Source organism: Ruditapes philippinarum, unplaced genomic scaffold (assembly GCF_026571515.1).
Source record: "Ruditapes philippinarum isolate M1 unplaced genomic scaffold, ASM2657151v2 ctg5120_1_1_1_1, whole genome shotgun sequence".
Taxonomy (NCBI): domain Eukaryota; kingdom Metazoa; phylum Mollusca; class Bivalvia; order Venerida; family Veneridae; genus Ruditapes; species Ruditapes philippinarum.
In genome coordinates, this window is record NW_026859592.1 from 107,768 (window position 1) to 118,213 (window position 10,446).

Genomic DNA, 10,446 nt, shown 5'->3' on the forward strand with positions numbered 1-10,446 from the left:
GATAATGAACAGAAACTGTAAATTTCATATTATTTTCAAAGTGAAAGGGGCATTAGTCTGCCAAAAATCATTGAACCATGACCAAATTCGAACTTGGCCTGGGCATTTCAAAAACATATCCATATGTCAAATTTGAGTTGAATGTGTTGTACAATTGGGGAGATAATAAACGGAAACTGAAAATTTCATATTACTTTCAAAGTGAAAGGGGCATAATTCTGCCAAAAATCATTGAACCATGACCAAATTTGAACTTGACCTGCACCTTCCTTTGACGCATCTGTATGTCAAGTTTGAGTTGAATGTGTTGTACCTTTGGGGAGATAATGAACGGAAACTGAAAATTTCATATTATTTTCAAAGTAAAAGGGGCATAACTCTGCCAAAAATCATCAAACCATGACCAAATTCACACTTGACCTGTATTTTCTCATGACATATCCATATGTCAAGTTTGAGTTGAATGTGTTGTACCTTTGGGGAGATAATGAACGGAAACTGAAAATTTCATATTATTTTCAAAGTAAAAGGGGCATAACTCTGCCAAAAATCATCAAACCATGACCAAATTCACACTTGACCTGTATTTTCTCATGACATATCCATATGTCAAGTTTGAGTTGAATGTGTTGTACCGTTGGGGAGATAATGAACGGAAACTGAAAATTTCATATTATTTTCAAAGTAAAAGGGGCATAACTCTGCCAAAAATCATCGAACCATGACCAAATTCGAACTTGACCTGTATTTTCTCATGAAATATCCATATGTCAAGTTTGAGTTGAATGTGTTGTACCGTTGGGGAGATAATGAACGGAAACTGATATTTCATATTATTTTCAAAGTAAAAGGGGCATAACTCTGCCAAAAATCATCGAACCATGACCAAATTCGAACTTGACCTGTATTTTCTCATGATATATCCATATGTCAAATTTGAGTTGAATGTGTGCAACCGTTCTTAAGATAATGAACGGAAACTGATGATGACGGAATGACAGAATGACGGAAGGACGGAAGGACGGAAAGGACGGAAGGACGGAAGGATGGAAGGACGGAAGGACGGAATGACGGAACAGGGTAACACTATATGCCCCGGCCATTACATGGCGGGGGCAAAAAATTTGCTTTTGATTATTAATGCCATGTTTTATACAAATTATTTAAAAATGTTACTTGAGGTATTGTAATAGTTAATTAAAGTACCAAATGGGAAGTTTACCTTTCGATATTTGCATTTAAGCATTGATGAAGTGCATTGAAATATGAGGCTATCTACTCGTACGAGGCAGCGTACCCTCAGAGATAAAATCAGATTGACGCATATTTTGACCATTTTATGTAAATCCTTACAGAACTAAATACTATCATATATATTTCAGGACCAGCAATAGCGATGGACCCTCAGGAAGCTGCTCAAGCTGTCTTTCCTTCCATGGCACGACCATTACAGAAATATCTACGCGTAACACGTCAGCAACCGCGCTACACGATGGAGTCAGTACTATCGCATCTTGCTACGTGTATAAGTCATGATCTCAATCCTAAAGCGTTTATTGAGCGCTACCTCACACAGGGTGTCGTTATCATGAACAGTAAAGATTATAAAGATACGCAAAAATGGGTGTTAGTTTGTGATCAACTTCTTACACGTGAGATTGAGCACGGTACAATATTTCAGCTGCGACAAAATGACGTGTCTTTATTGTGTTCTGTTAGAAAGTTGCCTCATTTTAATATAACGGAGGAAGTTATAGACCCAAAGTCGAACAAGTTTGTTTTAAGGCTGAATTCGGAAACCTCTGTGTAAGGAATGTTGCGTAACCATAGATGATTATAATGTGATGCCATTTTTGTACAGTGATATTGAATCAAAACATTACAGTGATAATGCTAGAACGTTACAGATGATGAATACTATTGTCTGGATAGGAGAGTTTCTCAGCAGCTCTATTTAAAGTAAAGAATGTAAGTGTATGAGTAAAAAGTTTAAGATGGAACAATGATCATTTACATTGCTGTACAAGAACCGTCCTTGCTTATCAAGGAGCAATGAAAAGAAAAGATTATTGGGGGAACGTTGCTAGTGACCAAACAAAGACGATACAAATAGTAATCGTTAAAATATAACATTAAAAATGAAACTGTGTAAGATTGATATTCACTGTATAAATGACTAGAGTTGTGTATAAATGAATACATTAATTGTAAGATTGTTAATTAATGGTTTTAGATATTGACCAAAGGTTTCATTTTTATAAGTTGTGTAGAAATTTATCATATTGATGTGTAACTGGAAGTAATGCATATGTTGCATATATGATATTGTGTAAGTGTTGTGAATTTTCTATATGTCACATATAGCTTGTTTTATGTCATGATTATTTTTGTCTATTGGTGCTTTATAAATGAATATCCATATTCATATTGGTGTTTTTTTATAACTGTGTGACAGTGGTTAACCTGACCAAGTATTTCCCTCATTTACTATATTAGATTTTTATTTTATTTTGAAAGACAAAATGCTTGAAGAATTATTTTGCATCCTGTCTAATGGATATAGTTTAGATATTGAAGAAAAAAAATAGGCATCAGTCAATAGATTTGTTAAATTGATTTTAGGTTATAAGATAAACGTTGGATAGAAGGTACATTATAAGTATACTTTACAGGGAGGTCAGGGTGAAGCATCTGAAAACTTTAACTTTAATCTCAAGTGTTTATGTTCAGCATCTTACTAAGCTTGTTTTAGTCCCTACTGCTTACTTTGATTATTTTTAACGTTTAAAATACAGGCAAATAACAAGAAGATAGGTTCAATTATTTTTTTACCAGACGTTAAAATTTCCTGGCAATCCACTGATGCAGCATGTGCAAACACAATTTTCACTCTATATCTGTGTTTCTATAAATGTTTTACTAGTGATATTTTAACTGTTTTATCATACATTGGGTCAGTAGCCAAACTTGTTTTTTTTCCTAAGCACGAGCTGGCGAAATACAGAAATTTGTATGAGCATACATTATTCTGAATTTTTATCTGGATCTGTATCTCTATTTAAAAACTTTAAATTCAGCACACAAAAAATTACCTTGAAGAAACATTTACTTTACACTTGTTAGTTCCTTCACATAGATCACTGGTCATGACCAAAGTTGAAAAATTATCACCTCACCACTGTTTAATGTGTAAGTTTTGATAAATATGAAACTAAGCTGTTTCTAACATTGACTGTCCTTATGTATAATCACTTTTCTTAATAAAAACATACATAAAACATAATACAATGTTAGTAGAACCATACATAGATCCATGGTTAAAAGGGAGTTATCAAAGTCTTCTACCAGTAGATTGTACATAAAAATACATTCCAAAAGAACATACAATAAAGTCATGGTTATAAGAACCAAACATTAACCCATGATTAGAAAAAAACATACAAATAGAACCATACTTGAATCCATTGTTCATAGGTTTAATATACTGAATATAAAGCCATGATAAGTAGAATTTTACATGAAGTCATGGTTGATAAAACCTTAGTAAACAGAAATCCATGGTTTGACCCAACAAAATGATTGTAAATAGTCATGACCTTACAAAATACCATCATTTTATATGGAAATATTAAAGTATTTAATTACTAGGCTGCTACAATTCTGTGCCATTTTTTATCAACCTTTTTTATATTTTTTTGTTATACATGCAATTTGTGGTGTTGTGAAATATTTCAAAAATAACAATTTTTTATTAGACATAAAATTTCTGGTGTTGTGAAAGTTTACAAAAATACAAAATTTACCCATTTTACCTCAAAAGGTGTTGTGGATTCTGTTATATGAAAATTAGAAAAGAAATTTTCTTAAATGTTTTTCTTTTTATTATGGGGGGGGGGATGATAATGTAGGTTACAACTCACAATAGCATAAAATTATTCACTTTTGATTATTTGTAATTCATTTATTTTTTTACAGTTTGTTTAATCAAGTGTGTTATGTTTAAGTACCAAAAAAACGTACACTATGCCCTGAAAAATGTCTCTCTAGTATGGTATGTTTACTTTGATTGAAATTTTTAGTATATCCCCTCAATAAAGTTAACATTGAGTTTCAGGCTTTCATTTGACAGCATCTTCCATGTTTATATATTTAGTTTTATGGAGACAAACAAAAAAAAACTATAAAGATATACTTATAAAATTTGCATTTGTATACAGCTGAAATCTTTAAATATTAAAGTAACATAGAAATATTATGTTCATTATTACATATATTATAACGATATCATGTTTTCATATTGTTAACTGCTTCCTGAAGAGAGAAAGTTTTAAAACTGCCTTAGCATTGATCTGAAAAATCATCTATCTCTCCTGTGGAATGTTTATATATTCACACTATCACAGTACAGTGTTTATAATCAAGTAAGATCTTTTCCTCTCATTATGTAAATGCTATGTAATGAAATATGTGAATTTGAGAATTGTGTCATAGGTGATTTGTTTACAAGCGCTATGTTTATGGATGCATTTATAAATCAATGTATTGTGTACCTACATACTGCAACAGTCATTTTGATACGAACCTGTGTTAAGCGTCACCTCTAAATAAAGATTTGTATATACACAGACAGGGTTGACCGTAATCCATGATTTTGATCACTATATTTTATTGTAAGAAATTTTAACATTTTACTCCTTAACCTGCTGAATTTGTGAAATAGATTTTCCCTGCTTTGAATATAAAATGTTCCATTTTAAATTAAAGGGATTTCATGGGGAAAATGTAAAAATTGACTTGCATACAGTATAGAGACTGGTCAGACTGCACATATGTCTAGGCTGGCGAGTCTCTATACTGGTGGCAATGGCTGGTCATTTTCTCTTCTAACAGTTATAAAAATAACAGGACAATAAATTAAAAACAAATAATAAGTAAAACTATAGGGAATTGTTGATGATAAATTTATTGTTGATGTCAAAAAGTATAAAAAACAAATCTTGCATTTATACTCTTGTCAACTTTTCTCTTTATCATTTAAGTGGAAATATGACGTTTTCTTTTAGACAGCTATTAACTGTTTGTAAATAGATAATTCAAGCTAATATCAGTTTTGATAAAAATGAAGTGGATAAAATCATTGAAGACTATTTTTATCTTGTTTATATGTGACACATGACCTATTTTGTATGATAAATAATGAAGGAAATCATGTAAGCCATTCATATAATTGTAAGTATATTTGTCCATTGCATATGATTGTAATAATAAAAGGAATTAACTTTACACAGTGTTTCAACAAATGATTAGTTATTGGTTGGAATATTTTGCATATCAACCAATAAAAAGGTTGTTCTCATGTACATTGGTTTTTAGTTTCCAATTTTTCTCACCAGACAAATACATGAATATTGACTGTAAAACTTATTTTTAAACTACACCTTACAATAAGCTGCTCTTGTTTTCTCAAAACTTAAATTTCATGTTCATGTTTGATCATTGTAAACATTTCATATCATATATTATAGAATTGTCCCGGCAGAGATATGATATATATATATGTAAGACGGTCTTTTTACGAGTTTCGAGAAAAAATCATCGTGGAGAATTTTTATTACAATTCTCAGTATTTAGTTGTGACCAAATAATTTTTGTATGCAAAATATACATATTTTCTTTTTTTTTGTAAAGTTGAGTTGCAATGATGTTTTGTAGATCTTTTTTTTTTTTCCTTTTGTAAATTATTTTTGTCATTAAAATTTGGTAGAAAAAAACTAGTTTTTTTTTGTTATTTTTTATGAAAAGCTTAAATATAAAAAAATGATAATGGGGTTCCCCTTTCTTTCCCCAAACCCAAGGCTAAAAAAGGTTTTGGGTTTTTGGGGAAATCATTTTCCCCCTAATATTATTTAAAGGGAAAAAAAAATTCATGGAAGGAAGCTATGACACTTTCCAACTGGAAACTTGGTATCTAAATATTGCATAGACTGGAATCTTGGGAATTCCTTCCATTGAAGCTTAAATGTTGTTTTGTTAGATTGTTGGGGTTATGTTTATATTGACATAAAGGTTAATGTGATCAAATGATTTAAAAATTTTTATGAACTTTTACAAAAACCCCAGTTTTATGATAAATTTTTTGTGTTCTGCCCCATAACTCCCAGCTTTGTAATTCAGTCATATTACCTATAAAAATTTTATAAATTGTGGTTTTTAACTCAGGGGAATTTGATTTTGATATATTTTTCCGACAAGCTGTGAAAGATACAAAAAAATAAATACACTCTAACTCGGTAAAAAAAATTTAAGATAAAAAGTATGTTTTTAAAAAAAACCAAACTTAAAAAACGAAGGTTCATTGTTACCTATGCATTTTAAAATGATACTGTAAAATTACTAAGTTTTTTGTTTTTAAGATATAATATAGAATAAAGTTGAAAAATTTTTATGGGTGGTTGAGGTATTGTTTTACCGAAAAATGGGTCTTTTCTTTCTTTTTCTCGGTTGGTTTAATTCGCATCAATACTTTCCAGCTTTACTGGCAGAGGAATCCCCTCAGTGTATTATTTCAGGCGCGAACAGGCACCCTTGTAGAACCACTAAGGTTCTGTAAACTACCCGGTTAGCTTCCTCAACATAGGTCTGACATTATCGTGATTCAAGGAGTTAATAAAAGATTTCAATCTAATCAGATATGTACCACTTCAGCAAGTCTTAAATCATGGACGTGTTTTAATTGTGACAGTACAAATGATAGTATTGCATGTCAGACTGTAATAACATTCTTCAGCTAAAATACAGAGCGATGGTATCTTAAGAAATCGGTGATTTGATGGAAAAACATATGCAATGTTGCCATTCATGTTAGTCCTTCATTCGTGTAATTAAAAACCACAAATATAAAAAACCACAGAATTTAGAAAGTGTCCTATAATTACTTCTTTTATCATTGAAATAAGATAAATTACATCAATTTTAATAGAATACAATATACAAAATGAATAATCAAAAATATGTTATAGAATGATTTTGCATTCTTATGCTGATTTATTTTATCTCAACAACATGTATGAATGAATTTTATGTTTCCTTATTAGAATATTGATTGTTGAAAAAGTTAAAAAATTGTTTTAGAATGGAAATTTTTTTAAGTGAGTCAGATGCTGTATTCATTATTAAGTAAGTTACTTGCAGATCAAGTTAACAGATCATTATGGCTAATAGTTATATGGTCACTGATTATAACATTTAACCTACTGAATTCATGTAATAGATTTCTGCTGGTTATATGGCTGTATGTAAATGGTTGTTTGCAATATAACCCTTGCCAGTAGCAGCTCGGGTTATGTATACAAAAAAACAACATTTTAATAGGGCCATATAACCTGTCACTAATAATATGAAGTGGTCCTTCTAACCGACATGTAACAACTACCCCCTGTTAGAGAGAAAGTTGATAGCATGTCCAGCTCAGCTTGACTTGTCATACATTCTATATACAATCACACTGAAAAATGATTGATTCTGTGATAATGAATACTTAAATCAAGGAAAAAACATGTACTAAATTGATTTTCCCCCATTATTTCAAGTGTAATTGGATGTTTTACTATATTTTGACCAATATTTGCCATCATTTATAAATGTATATACCATACTTAATAAGAATGAACTTGTACTGTTAGTCACTTTCATGGTTCCATGATTCATCAGTTTTGATGACAAGTTTGTAAGTAACTTCTACCAATTTGGTTAATGAATTATTCATTGAAAATACATGTACAAAATCCTGACTCTTAAGACACATGGGAATTTAGCAAAAAAATACATTCCCATTATAATAACAGAAACTTTGGTTTTGTCATTGTAATGGTAGACTTGATAATTAATTTTGACACGTACATTTCAATAAACTGCACTTTCAATCTGACATTGACTGAAATATTTAGGTCATCCATATAACATACTGCAATTTCTTTTATCATTTTCCCCTAATAATTACTGCCGTGTAAATAGTTTCAATAAGTCTATAAGGATAATTTTATTGATGACTGGTCAAACCCTTTGTTAGTATTTTTTGTTAATCTATGCACTATGTAACTCGTGTCAAAATCAATTACCATCACTGCTTTAAATGTTTCATACCAATACCTAGCCCAATAAATTGTATGGCAGGGCTTTTTATTATATAAATGATGGTTATCCTTCGTAAAGACTGACATCTATGTAATATCAATTTTGACAGGTCGATCTTGCAGTCGAAATATTGAAACTAACCAATCCCAGTGTTATTTGTCAACAATAATACTGTATCAAACCAAACAGATTTCCAATGTTGGATTTGTTTACACTTTCAACTGTTCTCATGCTCCGGGTTGTTGTTACACAGTGTATGATGTGAATAACCAGTTAACCGGATAATTTCTCATTAATGTTACTCAATCGTACTTTTGAATGAATTTTCTCATATTGCACTTGACATGATGAATTAATGTTGGCTAACAGATCATTGAAATCATTTGGATAATACTAACTACTTCAGTCACTCCCAATATCAATCTGTTATCTTCTATAATTTGCTCTTGAAGATTTTTTTTGTCTTGTTATAACTGTCCATTACTATTATTTCTGATAATTTATTTTTCTTGAGAATGTTTATTGGTAAATTTGAAGTAGTTCTAAATTAAATTTTAAAGCTGTTGAACAGCCTTGCACTGTAACCTTTTCATTGATTGGCCATAAAGTATTCTATATACACAACATATGTAAACATTCAATATTACATTAATAGGGTGGTAGCTAGAAACATTCACTTCTGTTTATCAACACATTTTGTGTTGTTGAGAGCACAAGAGATAAACAATAACCCTGAACCACTCTCCTGATTGTAGCCTTATCAAATAGATCATTTAACTAAAAATTTCAGCTCTACTAAGGCTTTGTAGTTTCTGAAGATTTAAAACATTATTTTCTATATTTGTAACAAACATCGCCACAAGTAGGGGTTTTCTTGACTCAAAGATAATGACTTAGGTTCTTTAAGTGAAGGTCAACTACTACTAGACAATGCGCCATACGATGTATCTCAGTTCCACCCTAAATTGTTTAAAATTTGATTTTTGTGACCCCTGAGGCTGGGAAATATATCAAACTAAGGTGCAGAATTGTACACATTTTGCAATGGACTATCAAGTGGACCTTCTAACAAGACAGTGCTTATGTTCTCTTTTTTACTACACATGTATTATGTACACATGACTTCTTTGGCAGGGCTAAATTTTATCTTTGAAGGATAATTTTCACTATATTGGTGGCCCCACGTCAGCATGTATCACACAAGATATCTAAGCTCCAGGTAATGTAATTTCAGATTTTCAAAATTTGTTTTTCTGTATAAATCTATATAAACACTCCTATGAAGTAAAAAAAATCCTGTTATTGGTGGATTATTAGATTTCACTTGTACAAGGCCTCATTCTGTATCTTACTCTTATTTTTTGGGTTGGGTTTTACATCTCACCAACACACTAACTATCTTATGGCAACTTTCTAGCTTTACTGGGTGAGGAAACTTGGGTGCTCTTTTGTGCATTATTTCCGGGATGAACAGGAACCCTAAGTAGAACCACCCAAGTTCCACAAGCTAGCACAACTGCCTCACATAAAAGAATCCAAAGTTTGTGGCCAGCAGTGAGAAGCAAGTGATGCGAAGTAAATCATCTTAATCACTCGGCAACAGAAGCCACTTTCTATATCTTACCACAGACACTGATGTTTGTATAACAGTTAGTTAGCCTACCATCTAACCATATTTTATATATTGTCATATGTTTGACACAAAACTTGAAATCTTCCAAGCATTATTATTATTCAGTCCAAGTTAAAGAATCAATTTTAAATACTATACCACAAACATTTTCATAATTTTACATCAAAATTTGTAAACTATACACATGTTTATCAAAACCCTACAAAATGATGTTAGCATTTTATGCTTATAACCATCATAAAAGTTGTATATATTTTCACATAAAAACAGTGGTATAATGAAAAACATAACAGAGACTATTTATAGTTTTGATATTACTTTTTTATTGCACATACATATTAAATATTTATCATGTCAAGGGGATATAACCCTATATAAATACATTATAACCTATCAGTGATAGTACATTATATGAGTGAAATGAGTCATGACAGAAACAGGTTAACAATCTCAGTTACAATACTTCAAGTATAAGAGTAAAATACTCTTCTAGTAAAGCGTCAACATCACTAAAACTACTTTCAATGTTAACTCTCAGCACAGTCAGATACTTGTAATTTGTTACAATACAGGACTAGTACTATCATAGTCTCTAAACTTTATCTGTTTTAACCCTTAACCTGCTGAATCTCTTAAATAAACCAGCTCCCAGATCGGAAATAGACCATTTATCAATTTTC

General features: G+C 30.9%; 1 protein-coding gene across 3 annotated transcripts in view; it reads left to right on the plus strand.

The window, feature by feature from the left end:
• Positions 1 to 5,390, plus strand: part of LOC132757186 (vang-like protein 2) — a 27,731-nt gene extending 22,341 nt beyond the window's left edge. For all 3 annotated transcript variants that reach the window (XM_060748392.1, XM_060748390.1, XM_060748391.1), the window contains one exon: positions 1,383 to 5,390. In XM_060748392.1, the coding sequence (XP_060604375.1) occupies positions 1,383 to 1,810 (428 nt within the window). In that variant the 3' untranslated portion in view covers positions 1,811 to 5,390. The remainder of the gene's footprint in view (positions 1 to 1,382) is intronic.
• Positions 5,391 to 10,446: the final 5,056 nt, after the last annotated feature.